We start from the raw sequence: 17,540 nt of genomic DNA on the forward strand, positions 1-17,540 counted from the left end.
TGCAGGAGGCACCTCGTTATTCCAAGTCATCCTTTCCAGGATGTGGAGAGTGAAAGGAGCCAGTTATGCTTGTTATAGAGTGTATTCATCCTTTTCCACCTTGATTTCAATGAACGAGTTCAAGTCAGGACTGGATGTCTTGTGGGGCTGGTCGTAAGATGGAGAGATGGGTCCTTTCTCGTTGCCCCCTCCTTCGTCTTCTTGGAAATTGGGGTTGTAGAGCTCGGGAGGAAGGAGTTGGGCTTCCACAGAAGGCAGTCTGTCTGAGGGAGGCCCATAGACGCGGTTGGCTTTGGTGCCGTGCTTAGAGTTAGCATCCAGGTGGTAGCAGAGCTCTGTGAGGCGCTGGGCCCTGAATCGGGGCGAGCGGGCCACCCACACACCTGGCTCGTTAAGACTGTCCTCCTCGTCGGACATCAGCTCTTCTGTCACGTCCTTCCACAGGTGCTGGTCCTCGGGTCCGAAGTGCCTCATGATACTGGATCGATTGGCAAAAAGCTAAGGAAGGACCCAGGGCAGAGATTAGGAGAATCAGACCATTGGTTTGTAGGAACGGTTTATGTCTGGATAAAGGAAATGTAAACTCACCCTCCACCTGCCTGTCTACCGTCCAGTCTGCCAACCCTGTTCTCAGATGCCTTACCCTCTGGTCTATCCCTCACATTACAGCTCATTAGGAACTAGGGTTTCAGATCTTGAAAGGAAGGCCTGCAGACTTACCCGGTATCGGCGACTTCGAAGTTTCTTCTCCTCTTTCTCCTTTAGGCCTTTGAAAGGGTTGAGAGAGTTGCGGTACTCTCGCCTCTTGGTAAGGAAGTAGGCCACACAGGCGCCTAGGGAAAGGAGACAGCGAGAAAGAGAATCTCCTTGAACAAGGGTCCCCAGCCTGTACAAGGCTCACTGAGTGGACGTTCAGAACCATCGCTCGCTCGGCAGCCTGGGCTCTCCCACCGCAACACAGGTCAGGCCTCTTAGATTTACTGCCCTCCTAGTACCTTCAGCTCTAAAGCTCCTCCCAGAGAGCCCTCACTACAGAGGACTAGCTGTTTCTGTGCATCCCACTCTTGCATCAAACATACTGTTGCTACTCTACAAGAGTTCTGAGTACCTTTCCCTGTGGCCGTCACAGTGCCTCAGTAATGGCTTTAAGTGACTCAGGAGTAACTAGTGGAAAACTTAAGACATAGTGGGATTTTTTTTTTAAATGTATCTGGGTGTCTTGCCTGCTTGTATGTGTGTGCACCACAACCACACCCTCAGAAGCCAAAAGAAGACCTCAGATCACCTGGAACTGGAGTTATAGACTGTTGTGAGCCGCCATGTAGGTGCTGGGAATTGGACCCAGGTCCCCTGGAAGAACAGCCAGTGCTCTTAAACTTTTAACCATGAATCTTTTTGTTTGTTTGTTTGTTTTTTTGCCCCAGGACACAGTACTCAGGGTGAAAAGGCCGGGCTTCTGGTTTGGAAAGAAGGCTTACAGAGTAAAGGTTTGCAGGGATCCTCTTGCCTGAGGCTCCAGCCTCGGCATCATGGCTATGAGGTACCAAACAGTTGTCATGAGCTATTTTTAAAAGGAATATATAGGGGCTGGTGAGATGGCTCAGTAGGTAAGAGCACCCGACTGCTCTTCAGAAGGTCCGGAGTTCAAATCCCAGCAACCACATGGTGGCTCACAACCATCCGTAACAAGATCTGACTCCCTCTTCTGGAGTGTCTGAAGACAGCTACAGTGTACTTACATACAATAAATAAATAAATAAATCTTAAAAAAAAAAAAAGGAATATATAGATGGTTGTGAGCCACCATGTGGTTTGGTTGCTGGGAATTGAACTCAGGGCCTCTGGAAGAGCAGACAGTGCTCTTAACCGCTGAGCCATCACTCCAGCCCTTGAAGTGCATTATTTAAATACCACCTAAATCATCCCCACACTTCTCCCCTCCCAACCAAGGACAGGGAGCAGAAGGGGCAGAAACCAGAGCAGAGGGAAGTCAGGGTCCTTCAGCTCCTGTCCGTATAACTGTGGGGGCTCGCATGTCCTTACCCTTCGGCTCCTTGTCCGTATAACTGTGGGGGCTCGCATGTCCTCACCCTTCAGCTCCTTGTCCGTATAACTGTGGGGGCTCACATGTCCTTACCCTTCGGCTCCTTGTCCGTATAACTGTGGGGGCTCACATGTCCTTACCCTTCGGCTCCTTATCCGTATAACTGTGGGGGCTCGCATGTCCTTACCCTTCAGCTCCTTGTCCGTATAATTGTGAGGACTCGCCATCAGCTCCTGCTTGAGCTTTTCCAGAAGGAACTTCACTACTGAAATATTCCAAGACGACTTAATGCTGTCACGGAGGAGGGGAAAAAAAAAGTAAGGCTGACAACTTTTGAAGAGCCAGCAGAGACAGACACACTTAGGACGAGTTAGCTTTGTAGTCAAGCCCTTGGCACTATACAAGCCTCTCCCCTGTCCCACTACCCTCTCAGCTTCTTCCCCTCAGGAAACCCTACCTTTCAGAGCCATTGAATCTCTTGTCATTGGTGATGTGGTTATGCACATTGTGGACCAGTTTCTAGGGGAGGGGAGAAAGAATCAGGTCAGGAATAGACAAGAAAATTTTCCTCTGGTCCCCAAGGTAAAAAGCATTGTCTCCATGTGTGTGGGTTCTCTGGCTGAATCACTTCTACTTCCTAGGCCCCATCTTTTACTATGTCCTTTCTTAACTAAAGAGCTATCTAATTAATTTACATTTTTGCTTTTCTTTTTTAAGCCAAACCTTGATGTAGCCCAGGATGGCTGCAAACTTCTTATGTGGTCAGGCTGGTCCTGAATCCCTGCTCTTCTTCTGCCTTTAGTACCCGAGTGCTGGGATTACAGGAAGGTGCCACCATGGCCAGCTTTCTATATTTCTTTGGTATAGGTGTATTCTGATATTATCTACTAATTGATGACCCACTACTTCGGTGTGGTGGCACAGGCCTTTAACCCCAGCACTCAGGAGGCCTCTGAGTGCCACTGAGGGAAAAGTGGCCAGTCTGGTCTACAGAGCAAGTTTCAGGACAGCCTGGGAAGAAAATGAAAAAAGTTATCACAAGTCTGAGAAGTACATGTAGGAGACTTGAAACCCACAAATCTACAAGAACGGAAATGGAAACTGGAAAGAGCCCTGGAGGCCGTAGCTCTCCCTTTCATGGCACCAAGCAGCTGACAAGTTTACTCATACACATCTCTTCTTTAAAAAAAAAAATATATATATATATATTTACTTGTTTGTGTGTGTGTGCGCACGTGCACACACACACCAGAGTATATGCATGTACACCTACGACATGTGTGCAGGAACCCACAGAGGTCAGAAGAGGCAACAGATCTGGCACTGGTATTATAGATGTCTGTGAGTTATGTGGGTGTTAGGAATCTAACCCATGTCCTTTGCAAAAGCAGTAAGCATTCTTAACCCTGAGCCATTTCTCCAGCCATCTATTCTCCTAAATCAGTTTATTCTGCTGAACATTTTCCTTTTTTTTTTGTTTTGTTGTTTTGGAGACAGGGTCTATGTAGCCCTGGCTGGCCTCGAACTCAAGATTTCTACTTACCCCTGCCTCCCTAGCACTGCCACCATGGGTCCTACCAAACATTTTTGCTTTCTTTTGTTTTTCTTGTTTTTGTTTTTTTTGTTTTTGTTTTTTGACACAGGATCTCTCTACATAGCCCTGGCTGTCCTGAAACTTACTATGTAGGTTTTAAACTCCTAGAAATCTGCCTGCCTCTGTCTCCCAAGTGCTGGGGTTAAAGGTGTGCATCATGTCTGGCCCCCAAATAAACATTTCTAGTTAAAAAGTTTTGTTGGAGGCTGGAGAGATGGCCCAGTGGTTAGAACACTGGGTGTTCTTCCAGAGGACCTGAGTTTGATTCCCAGTACCCATGTGACAGCTCACAACCATCAGCAACTCCAATTCCAGAAGTTCCGATGCCCTTTCTGTCCTCCAAGGGCACTGTGTAAAAAATGATGCACAGAGCTGGGTGTGGTGGCACACGCCTTTAATCCCTGCACTCGGGAAGCAGAGCCAGGTGGATTTCTGAGTTCGAGGCCAGCCTGGTCTACAGAGTGAGTTCCAGGACAGCCAAGGCTACACAGAGAAACCCTGTCTCGAAAAAACCAAAAAAAAAAAAAAAAAAAAAAAAGATGCATACATATGTGGGCAAAGCACCCATAAGTATAAAAATACATAAGTAGATTTTGTTCTTATCTTTTATTTATTTATTTATTTATTTATTTATTTATTTTGGTTTTTCTGTGTAGTCCTGGCTATCCTGGAACTCACTCTGTAGACCAGGCTGGCCTCAAACTCAGAAATCCGCCTGCCTCTGTCTCCCAAGTGCTGGGATTAAGGGCATGTGCTAACACTGCCCGGCCATAAATAGATTTTTAAAGAAAGTTTTATTGGTCCCAGCATGGTGGTGCATGCTTGTAATCCCAGCACTTTGAAGACACATGTATACTCACACACATGATGGATACATGATAATAATAAAATACATTTTTTTAAAAATCCCATTGGACTGGGAGATGTCTTCGTGGGCAAAGTGCTGGAGGACCTGACTTCAGTGCTCAGTAGCTACAAGAAAATTTAGGGCCAGGTGTGATGGCCACGACTTTAATCTTAGCACACAGGAAAGAGAAGCAGGCAGATCTCTGTGAGTTTGAGGCCAGCCTGGTCTACATAGAGTTCCAGGATAGCCTGGACTACAAAGTAGTGTGAGACCATCTCAGAAGAAAAAATGTCTTCAGAACTCTGACCCTGGCTTTGCTTGTGATGTCACTTGAGAGTTTGTAGACAGCTCTCATGAATTTCCCTTTTCTTCTGCCTGGTCTAAACAGCCTCGGTCCTGGTGATTCTCAGACTTTCTAGACAGAGTCCTCGTGAGGAGTGGGCTCTGTGATAGCCTGTGTTGAAGTGAAAACTTGCCAAAGCTTCTTTGGAAAGTCAGTTGGATGGTGTTTTGCTGGGGCAAACATGTGAAGGAACATTTAGTTAAAATGGACACCGGTGTGAGAGGCTAAAGCAGACACATGAAGGAACATTTCACTGAAGCAGACACAGGAGAGAGGATGTTCTGCTAAAGCAAACATGTGAAGGACACGTGATAAAAGATTCTTTGCTAACAACAAGTATGTATTGGTCCGCCTTACATTGCGAAGTTGAGCTGCATTTGTTGGGACTCCATAGAGAGAAATATACCCCAAAACAGAGAAATATATTTGTTGGTGGTCTGCAGTTTCTTGCAGCTTCTGTGGACTCAGGCAGACTGGACACATGTGCTGAGGCAAACTAACTGTGAAACCCTTGTGGATCTTGAGTTTTTGCTGACCTTCACTTCCCTGAGAGAGGCACAGTGAGAACTTCTGGTGTTCCTGTTGGTCCTTCCTGTTGACTCGAGCCGAGGCTGAGGCCTGGCTGTCTCTGCTAGGTCCTGTCACCACTATTGCTATCCCGACTCTACCAGATTGGATTGCTGGTGTATTCATGAAATGTTTGCAAGTGGATCCAGCTGCCACTGCCTGCTGACCTGTGAACTGAACAACACAGATGGGTGTTGCTCCAAAGAACCTTTCTAAACAAATCCACTTCCCCCATGTCCTTTCTTTCCCACTACCTTTGGTGGGTGGTGGGCTACAATGGAAATTAAAGTGTTTAAGAATCATCATTAAAAATAGGATTTGAGGGCTGGAGAGATGGCTCAGTGGTTAGGATCACTGACTGTTCTTCCAGTAGGTCCTGAGTTCAATTCCCAGCAATCACATGGTGGCTCACAACCATCTGTAATGGGATCTGGTGCCCTCTTCTGGTGTGTCTGAAGGCAGAGACAATGTACTCACATACATTAAATGAATAAATCTATATTTTTTTAAAAAACTGTTAAAAAGTAGGATTTGAAAAAAATTAAAGTTACTGTGTCTTGCCTTCAAGGGAGCTCAAGAACTGAGTCTGTCATCTGGATCTCGTCAGAGACAGCCTCACTTCCTGAAGTGGAGCACTGTGCTTGCGAGCAAGTCTGAAGACATTACCTTTCTTAGCCCACCGTTCACAAAGTCATAGGATCATGCTGCAACTGAAATTTTGAGCTTATTTTTTTTGTTTGTTCTTGTTTTTTTTTGTTTGTTTGTTTGTTTTTTGAGACAAGGTTTCTCTGTGTAACTGAGCTCTGGCTGGTGTAGATCTTACTTTGTAGACCAGGTTGGCCTTGAACTCAGGGATCCACCTGCCTCTGCCTCCTGATTGCTGATTAAAGGCATGTGCCACCATACCTGGTTGACATTTTGAGCTTTAATGCCAGGTATTTACTTCTGTTACATTTAGCTTTGTTTCTTCTAATTATATTTCCATTCCAAGCCCCTGTAGCCAGTGGAAGACCCAATCCCAAATGAATATCGCCCTATTTAGAAATCCCCAACCTATCCCCCATCTCTATTAAGTGATCATACAAAATAGGAATGTACTACCAGCTTTTAATGGTTCCAGCCTCCACTCTTCAAAGTGCACCAGTGCTGTCTTAGCCCCAAATACCACACAGTTTTATTTTACCACTTAGAAGTCAGGTATGGTGGCTCAAGACTGTAATCTCAGCATTTGGGCTGCTGATACAAAAAAACACAAAAAACTAAACAAAAAACTATACAGACCTTTAGTTCTAGCACTCTGGAGGGAGAAGCAGGAAGATCTATTCGAGTTCGTGGCCAGCCTGGTCTACAAAGTGAGTTCTAGGACAGCCAGGACTACACAGAGACCCTCCCTTGAGAAATTAAAACTGAACCAAAAGAAAAGAAAACAAACAAACAAAAAAACCTAGAAACTGAAGTCCAAATGTTAGGGATCACAAAGGAGTAGGCAAATGGGTTTTGTAAGAAGTGTGAGTTCTCAGAAAAGGAAAAGCGACTGCCTATCTTCCAAGTCAAGTAGCTTGGAAGTGCAAAGGGAAATCCTCCAGACAGTAGGTGTTAAAGCAGTAAAAGCTGCTGGCTCATCTACCTCCTGAGTGAGCTAAAAATAAATATGCTTGCCCAAGGGTGGCCAGCGTCTGCACCATTCCAAAGACTTAAACACCGTGAATGGTCCTTTTGTCCACAGGGTCCCTTGCAGCAATCCACAGGCGTCCCAGCAGATTGGAGAGGAACTCTTGGGCTCCTTCCAGAGCTAAACATGGGCACACACTAAGTAAGGCCCTGCAACCATTCTTTCCCTGCAAGTCAACAGTCTTCCTCAATAATTTTTTTTCCTTTATTTTTTGAAATAGTCTTGCTATATTGCCAGGGCTGGCCTCAAAACTTACCTTGTAGCCTAGGCTAGCTTCAGACTCAATATTCTCCTACCTTGGCTTTCCATATATTTTCCAAGTGTCCCCAGTACCTTCCTTTCTCTCTCTCTCTTTTCTTTGCAAAGATTTACTTATTATATGTAAGTACACTGTAGCTATCTTCAGACACCCCAGAAGATTGCGTCAGCTCTTGTTCTGGATGGTTATGAGCCACCATGTGGTTGCTGGGATTTGAACTCCCTACCTTTGAAAGTCGGGTGCTCTTACCCACTGAGCCATTTCACCAGCACACCTTCCTTTCTCTTAATACCAGTACTTAAAATCTAAATTAAAGGGTTTGCTGATCTTCCAGAGGACCCAAGTTCACTTCCCAGCATCTATGTCAGGTGACTCACAACTGCCTCAGACTGGCTACAAGGGATCTGACATCCTGTTTTGGCCTCTGGGGGTATATAAAAATATGTGAAACACTCATACACACACACACACACACACACACACTCATACATACACATATACACACACACAAACACACACATGTATACACACACACACACACACACACACACACAAATGTAGGAAAAAAATTTTTTTTAATTCATTAAGAAGGGCTGGAGATGACTCAGCAGTTAAGAGAGCACTGACCGCTCTTCCAGAGCAATTCCCAACATCCACATTGTGGCTCACAATCATCTGTAATGGGATCCAATGCCCTCTTCTGCTGTGTCTGAAGACAGCTACAGTGTACTCATGTAAATAAAATAAATCTTGAAATGTAAATGAAGAAAATATGTAATAAAATAAGTTTAAAAAAGAAAAAAAGAAAAATACTAAAAATTTAAAAGAATAAAATAAAATAAATCTTAAAAAAAGAAAAGAAAAGAAGCCTTGCTGCTCTCCCAGAGGACCCAAATTTGATGGCTATCACTCACACTGAGATACTCACAACTGCGTATAACTCTGGCTCCGGGGAACAGAACAAACACTTTCTGGCCACTAAAGACTCCTGAATACATCTGGTATACACACACATGCATATAAATACAATTTAAAAATATTTGAAATCGCCAGGCAGCGGTGATGCACGCCTTTAATCCCAGCACTTGGGAGGCAGAGGCAGGCGGATTTCTGAGTTTGAGGCCAGCCTGGTCTACAGAGTGAGTTCCAGGACAGTCAGGGCTACACAGAGAAACCCTGTCTCGAAAATACCAAAAAAAAAAAAAAAAAAAAATTAAAATCTATACGAAAGTCCAGTAATGCTGGCACATGCCCTTTATCCCAGAATTCAGAAGGCAAAGGGAGGAATATCTCTGGGAGTTTGAGGCCAGATTGATCTATATAACAAGTTACAGCCAACCGTAGCTTCTATAATGAGCCTTTATCTCTTGTTAATTAATATTTAATAAATCTCAACTGCTTCTAAATACGTAAGTAAACAAAATTCATAGGAAGCTGGGTATGGTGATATGCATATGCTTATAATTTTAGCCAGCACTTGTGAGGCAAGAGCAAGAGGGTCAGGAGGTCAACGTCAGTCTCAGCTAGGTAGGGAACGGGGCTACTCTGAGGTTCATGAGACCCTGTTTCAAACAAACAAGTAAACAAACAAAAAACCTCAAAATCCTCACAAAGCCCTTGAGCTCAGAGTTGATCCAAGAGACCACACTCAACCAGAAGAAAATCTCTCAAGCTCTGCACTACTGACGTGTTGAGCTGGAATGTAGACCTGGGGTCACTCGGTAGAGTGTCTGGCTTCTACTCACTGTTTCCCCTCTTCCCACCCATCAGAGACGAGAGTCTGAAAAGTCTGGAGGGCAGTTACTCCAGGCTGAGGGCTACTGCTTTACAAGTTCTTCAGGTTCCAGCTGGCTGCCATGCTGGGGCTCCCAGCTCAGCAGAGTGTCCTCCAGGCTCCCGTCCTCTTCAAGAGAGTGTTAGGCAGTCTTGCTAGTCAGTCCTGCTCTACCTGCCGTGAGCTCTCAGGGTGAGTGGGTTCTCCAGAGTGGCGACTGACGGGGCAGTCTGCACTTGAGACTTGAGACGACTTCATGACAATCTAGCTTCACCAGACACTCAAGATACTGTCGGGTACTTAGCCTGAACACTGGCTAAAACATCACCCTTTGGTGATCAGCATGCTCAACCCTAAAAATCTTCCCATCAGGGTTTTGAGAGATACAATTTTCTTCTCTTTAGAAGAACGACACTATTCTACCTAGACAAGCCTGAAAGACAAGGCCACGGAAAGGCCTTGCCAATGCTCCAGGTTACAGAGTAAGGCCTCTCTTTATCCTTCCCATTCCTGTAGGATTTAGGACACTATTCACTCTATCTGGGGGCTTAAAGTCAACCCACTCTTTACTTCCCTCTTCAAACTGAAGGAAAAAAAAATGACTGAAACTGAGTTCACTTACGGAGAGCACCAGATCTCGCTTACGTCTGGAGTTTTTCTGGCCAGTCCCTCGGATCCTGCATGGGGAGCCTATGAATCCAAGAGAGCGGCTCAATTCCCCAGTGCCTCCAGTGCCTCCAGCGCCTGACTCATCCAAGGCACTGTCCAGAGCTGCAGATCCGAGCACACCCTCAGGGCGGGTTGCTGGCAGCTTGGTTCCACTTTCCGGTCCTGTCTCTGAGGATGCCCTCTGGATAGCCAATTGTGTGGCAGGCGAAAGCTGCTTGGCGTAAGCGGGGACCAGCACTCGTTGTATTGAACCCTCAGAGGCCACATAGTCGTCCGCAATCTAAGGACATAAGAAGAGTCTGTTACCAGCTAGGCAGAGGAGGACCTGGTTCACCACCATTCTTGGCCAAGAATAGTGAAAAAGCAAGAAGAGGAGCCAGGACAGCAGACTTCCGTGTCAATGGCTTGTTTCGTAGACAATCTATGAGAACATCAGCAGATCATTCTTTTTTCTTTCTCATAGGTGGGTGAGTGTTTTGTCTGATGTATGTGTGTGGACCACATGCATCCAGTACTTGTAGAAGCCAGAAGATGGTGTCAGATGCCCTAGAACTGGAGTTACAGACGGCTGCGTGTCACCAAGTGTGTGCTAAGGAATTGAACCTGGGTCCTCTAGAAGAGCAGCCAGTGCTCTTGGCCACTGAGCCGTCTCTCTAGCTCTGGGGAAATTGTTCTTCTGAGAACATGATCTGGAGTGTTGGGTTTTTATCACAGAACATCTTACATGAACTGGGCATGCTTTGACCGTCTACGTGAACAGTTACTTATGGTAATTCTTGAGTACATGTGTCACCAAGCGGGGGTGGTGCTCGGGAGGCTGAGGCAGGGGGACCTCTGTGAGTTCCAGGACAGCCTGATCTACAGAGTGAGTTCCAGAACAGCCAGGGCTGTTACACAGAGAAATCCTGTCTCAGAAAAAAAAAAAAAAAAAAAAGCCGGGCATGGTGGCACATGCCATTAATCCCAGCACTCGAGAGGCATAGGCAAGCGGATTTCTGAGTTCGAGGCCAGCCTGGTCTACAAAGTGAGTTCCAGGACAGCCAGCCAGGGTTATACAGAGAAACCCTGTCTTGAAAAACCAAAAAAAAAAAAAAAAAAAAGAAAAAAGAAAAAAGAAAAAAGAAAAAAAAAGAAAAGAAAAGAAAAAGAAAAGAAAAGACAGTTAAAACAAGAAATGTGTCTAGATAAGCCTTTGTCAGGAAGGAAGCAGGGGAGGAATTGATAACAAGGGAAACCAAGCAGCACAGGAAACAAGCCTAGGGAACAGGAACAGTAACAACAATAACAAGGGGAATGAGAGGAAAGACAGAGCAAAGCAGAGAGAGGCAATGAACCCCTGGAGAGGCTACCACAAACACAACAGATCCCTCACCTGCCCTCTAGTCCCCTGGCAGGGCCAACCTGGGCTGGACCACATCTTCCAGCCACAGCCCTAACACCCAGCTGACTGTGCAGTCAAGGGCATGCAGGGCAAGGGAAGGAGGGAGAGGGAGAGGGAAGGAAGGGAGGGAGTGTGGATTTTTACAGCCAAGAAAACAAAACAGTGAAACTGGGGGGAGAACCACACACATACAGAAAGAAGCGGAGGAGGCGGCTGAGATTTATAGACCTGTGAGCTGCTTGCTTTCTGTGCTGTGAAATCTAAAAGCTAATTCCATCCCGACGGCCTGGAAGCCTTCCTTCCCTGACTAAAAGAAGCCCTGTGCAGAGAGCACACCTAGCCTGGGTCTCCACTGTCTCCAGTCGCTCAGGCCAGGCACAGAGGCTGAGAACAGTAGCCGGGACTACAAATGGAAGCCTTTAGGAGAGCAAAGGTGTGGTTGGTGATAGGCTAGCATGGAGGGATAGGTCTAGATGCTCACATTTCTCACAGTCAGCAGATGGGCTGGGAGCTCCCACCCTCTCACTCACCCTGTGTGCTGTGATCTCTACCGGGTATGGTGACCTAGCCGGGGTCAGGAGGGAAGAGAGCCGGCCGGCAGACAGAGGGAAGGGGAGAGCTGAAGACTCTGCTGCGGCCACTGAGTGCGGTCCATCTGTTACTCGCTGTCTCTGTGATCTCCACCCTCCTTCCATCTCCTTCTCTTCCCTGCCTGCCCTTCTGCGGTTCTGATTCTATTTGACCAGGCTTTTCTTCTTCACATGACCCTTGAGCAGTGAAAAACTGAAATAGCACAAGGTCTGCCTATGTCTTTTCCTGCCCAGGATATGCTTGTTTCCCCTCCTCCTCTGCTCTATGAGGTACTCTTTTTTATTTTTAATTACATGTATATGTCTGTGTCTGTGTGTGAGTATGAACATGTGAGTATAGGTCCCAGGAGGCCTGAGGCATCAGGATCCCTTCGCAGCTAGTGTTAGGAGCCTTCCGACAGGGGAGCTGGGAACTGAACTCAGACCCTTTGGAAGAGCAGTAAGCACTCTTAACCACTGGGCCATCATTCTGGTCTCTCCCTTCTCCTTTTTAGATAGGATTTCTATATTTAGTTCAGACAGGCCTGGAAGTCCCTATGTTGAAGCCCAAATTTATGATGATCCTCCTGTGACACCCTCTATGTCCCCCTCCCCCCTTTTGTTGTTGTTGATGATGAAACACTTTATTTAGAGGCTCGGGGAAATGTGGTAGAAGTCCACGCTGTCTGCCCAAGACAGACCTTAGAGATCTCCCTGTGGCTAAGAGCCTTTTTTGAGACAGAGTATCAATACATGGTCCTGGCTGGCCTAGAACTCACTATATACACTATGATGACCTTCAGCTCACAGAGATTCATCTGCTTCTGCCTCCCGGGTGCTGGTATTAAAAGCAAGAAATTGGGCTAGAGAGATGGCTCAGCGGTTAAGAACACTGACTGTTCTTCCAGAGGTCCTGAGTTCAAATCCTAGCAACGACATGGTGGCTCCCAACCATCTGTAATGAGATCTGATGTCCTCTTCTGGTGTGTCTGAAGACAGCTACAGTGTACTTACATATAATAAATAAATGTTTAAAAAAAAAAATGAAGCCAGGCGTGGTGGCGCATGCCTTTAATCCCAGCACTCGGGAGGCAGAGGCAGGCGGATTTCTGAGTTCGAGGCCAGCCTGGTCTACAAAGTGAGACCCTGTCTTAAAAAACAAACAAACAAAAAAACAAAAAAAAAAAAAAAGAAAGAAAGAAAGAAAGAAAGAAAGAAAGAAAAGAAAAAGCAAAAGCAAGTAATTGGCTGGGTGGTGGTGACACATGGCTTTAATTCCAGTGCTCAGGAGGCACAGCCTGATCTACAAAGAGTTCAGGAACAGCCAGGGTTACAGAGAAATTCCTGCTCAAAAAAAAATCTAGGAGATCTGGACTCCCTCTCCTGGCCTCCCCCTGCAACTGCACTCATGTGCACATGCCTCCCATCCCACATACAGAGGTAATTAAAAATTAAAACTAAGTCTTCAAAAGAAATTAAAGGCAAGAGCTACCACGCTTAGCACACTGCTCACATTTTTATTTCCTTCCCTCAATCCCCTGTCCTCCACTTTATCTTTTTCAAAATAGATTCTCTTGAAACCAGGTATGGTGGTTTATGCCTGAAATGCCAGCCAGCACTTGGGAGTCTGAAGTGGAAGGAGTGCTACAAGTTTGAGGCCAGCAGGGGCTACTGAGTGAGTTCCTGGCTAACTTGGGCTACAGAGTGAGGTCCTGTCAATCATCACCACCAAATGAACCACCACTTCCTACACAGATCCACCTTTCTTCTCTGCTCCTTCCTCAGACCATTCTTTCCACGTCTTCCCTGCACCTGCAGTCTAGCATCCTTGTCTTTCCCCTCTCTCCACCTTTGCCTCTCTTCCCCTCCAAACTTTCATCTCCGTACTGAAGCCCTTTTTGGCAAGCAAAGGCCGTGATAAAATATGAATGAGCTGTCTGTGCATGGCAGGCATTCTCGCCAGGAAAGTCGGGAGTTGGTGGAACAGCGGAGACAGCTGCAGAAAAGATGCCATGCGGAGCTGTTGAGAAAGCGGGAAGCCACACGCACCAAAAATGATCTCCTGCAAAAAGGCTCAGGGTGGAAACGAGTGCTGGCTACCCCTGAAAGTGGAGGAAATTTGATGTACTTCTGTCTTATCCCAGATACAAATAAAAGAATGGTTTAAAGAGGGAAAGAGAAAGCAGCATATGATCTGCATCCCCAGCACTAGGGTAGACCAACCACACTGGACATTACTCACCGGGTTGAGCAGCGGGGCTCCCTCTCCCGCAGCCAGAGTGCATCCTGGGAGGCGCGCATCTCTCTGGGGGGCTGCGAAGAAGCCCAAGGGCCCCTGACCCACGGTGGAGGCAGCCCCCAGCTGCCTCAGCTCCTCGATCACCACCTGCACGCCACTGCCCACGCTATCACACTCCTCCTCCATGGCAGGCAGAGTGTTGCAGGCTTCTCCTGGACTCCCCTTGAGCACTCCAGGCTCTTCGGGAGGTGGGCTGCGGGCCCGGCTCTCCCCATCTTCATCAGCGGTGCACACTTTCCCCTGCCGTAGCTCACCCACTTCTTCCTGGAGCTGTTTTAACAACTCATTGTTGGCCCGCGCAAGCCCTAGAGCGGCCTCAGCCAGACCCACTGCCTTGTCCACCCGCTGGTAGATAATGTGCAGGAGCTGTTCAGAGCTTTGGACCGCCAGGCCATGTCCAGTCACTGTGATGGGGGTACTGGCGGGAGCATTCCCACCCTGCGAACCCGTGCTGCCCTGGCTCGTCTCGCTCTTACAGGCACAGCAGCAGCATCTGGCTTCACTGCCACTGGGAGGAGAGAAAAGAATGGTGGCACTGAAGGACATAGTTAATGGTCGCAGGTAACTGTGCGCACACTATCAGGTCGCTTCACAAGTACTCCAGGTAACCGGCCTTGACCAGGGAAGCGCTTGCGTCGAGATTCATAGAAGGTGTCCAGAAGAGCTGGGGCTCCGGGCTGTGGAGTAGGAGTAGGTTGTGGAGAAGGCTAACAGGTCCATGGCTACTTCTCCTCAGCTTTCCATTAGCAGGTCCTGTGCTCCCTGAGCATGCAGCACAATGGTACACCACGGCCTTCACTGAAAGAGTAAAAAACAAAACCAAAGGTCTTCCTGATGTGCAGTGGGAGGGGACTCAAGGCACTCTTCTTGCGGTCAAGCAAGGACACTCCCAAAGCCCACTGCATCCCGGGGAACAGAAAAGGGACACCAGGAAAGATGAAAAGATCAGGGAAATGAAGTTCTATTTCCTCTTTTCTCTCTGATCCCCATCATTTCTCTAATAACAATATTGCATCTTACTAATTGACGCCGTGCCGTTCTTTAGGGCACTCAGAGCACTTCATATGGGTGGTCTCATCAACACAACGCTAGGAAACAAATCGTAGCCAGGGCCAGAGAAAAGAAGTGCAGGGAAGTTGTAAGCCCCCTTTTTTTTAATGGTCAAAGAAGAAAGCAGAACCTGGTTATCGCTATTCTGCCTCATATGTATTTAAGCAGATACCTGTAAATGCTCCTTTTGTTTCCTCTGAGGAAGTGATGAGAAGAGAGCCTTACCCAAGCGGTGCAGATACACAGCTTGGTCTGAGCCCAGAGTGTTTCCTTCCCTGTTCTATCCCTGGGCCTAGGCTGCAAGCTTTAAGTCTCTATAGAGTCTAATCTTCCAGGCTGACTAATTACCCAGTTTCTCGCAGCTTCTGACCCCACAGCTCTGCCTGACCTCATCATACCACTTATCTTTTCTCTCTTTTCTCTCAAATAGCCTCTTTCCTGTGCTCTTCTCATGAGAGTTGGACATACCCTATTTCTGACTCACCTTGTCAAATCTTTCTCTGATTCGTCATGTTGCCTGACCCTCAGTTAGACGTCACTTTCTTCTACGAACTAACCTTACCTTCGTTGTTAGGAATCAAAGGTATGTACTAAAGGCGGGTGTAAATTCCAGCCAGACTTACTGGAATCTAGGGCTGGATCTCTGAGTTCAAGACCAGCTTGGTCTACAGAGTGAGTTCCAGGGCAGCCAAGACTACACAGAGAAACCTTGCCTTGAATCAAACATAAAATTCATTGTAACAGAAGCTGACCTTAAACACAGGATAACTCCTGCCTCCACCTCCCACAAGCTGGGATCACAGGCATTTGCCACCATGCTCCTGCCCTGTTTATTTATTAGTAGTTTGAGATAAGGTCTCACTACAATAGACCAGGCTGGCCTCAGTCTTATAGAAATCTACCTGGCCGGGCATGGTGGAGCACGCCTTTAATCCCAGCACTTGGGAGGCAGAGGCAGGCAGATTTCTGAATTTCTGAGTTCGAGGCCAGCCTGGTCTACAGTCAGGGCTATACAGAGAAACCCTGTCTTGAAAAAAAAAAAGAAAGAAAGAAAGAAAGAAAGAAAGAAATCTACCTGCCTCTGCCTCCTGAACTGGGTTTAAAGGCAGGGCCATAATGCTGGTCTGTTTCCATATTGCTCTGTGGTCCTGGTTAGCCTGTATTCATCAGGAAGCTAATCCTGTCTCAGTCTCCTGGGTGTGTTGTGATCACATGAAAATGGCGCCACCTCCAGTCAACCTCCCAATACTGCATCTTCAATGCTGAGGGGTGGGATAGGGAAATGAACTTCAGTCTAGGTCTAGGAACTGGAGCTGGGCTGTCCTGGGGCACTCTCAGAATGACATCCCTGGGCCTCAAGCCCCTGGCAAAGGAAGCCAGATGTCTTGAGTTCACCATTCAGCAACCCCTAGAAGTCACTTCTGCCATCCCTCATCTCCATTTCTTGGGATCCGTAAAAGAAGAGGTAGTGTCCAACAGGGATATCTAGTCTAGAGAGCCAAGGACGTGCCCAACGGAGGGAAACAGGGATGGCAGCAGTAAACCACACTGCCTCTCTCTGGAATACTCTATTTAAGTAACTAAACTACTACAGGAGCGGAGGGCTGGGGACTAGGAGGTACCGAGTCACTGAGAACACACCAAGGAACTTAAATATTGGTATTTTCTAAATGATGTTTGATTACAGGAAAAGAATGTTTCAGCCTGAAGCTCTGTAAATGACAAAATCTTAAGTGTAGTTACAATTCCCTGACAAATACATTTCCATTTTACACTGTAATTTACCATAACATCATAATTAAAATGAATTTGCTATATATTGAATTTTGGTTCTTCTTTTTAATCAGCCTGCTCACTTTAAGTTTATTAGTTCTAATTTTTCTTCTTCTTATTTTCTTCTATGCAGGTGTTTTGCCTGCATGTAGGTCTATGTCTTGGGAGGGTCTGGACCTGGTGTTACAGAAGGTGGTGAGCCTCCATGTGCATGCTAGGAATCAGGACTAGGTCCTCTGCAAAAACAGCAAGTGTTTTTAACCAGCAAGCCACCACCACAGCACACTTTTGTCTATTAAGACTGGGTTTTAGGCCAGGCGTGGTGACATACGCCTTTAATCCCAGCGTTTGGGAGGCAGAGGCAGGTGGATTTCTGAGTTCAAGGCCAGCCTGGTCTACAGAGTGAGTTCCAGGACAGCCAGAGCGACACAGAGAAATGCGGGCGGGGTGGCGCACACCTTTTATCCCAGCACTCGGGAGGCAGAGGCAGGCTGATTTCTGAGTTTGAAGCCAGCCTGGGCTACAAAGTGAGTTCTAGGACAGCCAGGGCGATACAGAGAAACCCTGTCTTGAAAAAACAAAACAAAAAAAAAAAACAAAAAACAAAAAAGAAGAAGAAGAAGAAGAAGAAGAAGAAGAAGAAGAAGAAGAAGAAGAAGAAGAAGAAGAAGAAGAAGTTTTAAAAAGATTGCCCATCTA

The 17,540-nt window shown here is 46.7% G+C and overlaps 1 protein-coding gene across 1 annotated transcript in view; it reads right to left on the reverse strand.

Moving 5' to 3' along the window:
• Positions 1 to 17,540, reverse strand: part of C8H14orf93 (chromosome 8 C14orf93 homolog) — a 25,083-nt gene continuing 7,543 nt past the window's right edge. The window contains exons 2-7 of the mRNA XM_021203833.2: positions 13,962 to 14,816; positions 9,723 to 10,049; positions 2,502 to 2,563; positions 2,232 to 2,335; positions 721 to 833; positions 1 to 498 (exon numbers count right to left, since the gene is read on the reverse strand). Coding sequence (XP_021059492.1) covers positions 73 to 498; positions 721 to 833; positions 2,232 to 2,335; positions 2,502 to 2,563; positions 9,723 to 10,049; positions 13,962 to 14,564 — 1,635 coding nt within the window. The 5' untranslated portion in view covers positions 14,565 to 14,816 and the 3' untranslated portion in view covers positions 1 to 72. The remainder of the gene's footprint in view (positions 499 to 720; positions 834 to 2,231; positions 2,336 to 2,501; positions 2,564 to 9,722; positions 10,050 to 13,961; positions 14,817 to 17,540) is intronic.

The sequence above is a fragment of the Mus pahari genome, chromosome 8 (assembly GCF_900095145.1).
Source record: "Mus pahari chromosome 8, PAHARI_EIJ_v1.1, whole genome shotgun sequence".
Taxonomy (NCBI): Eukaryota; Metazoa; Chordata; class Mammalia; order Rodentia; family Muridae; genus Mus; species Mus pahari.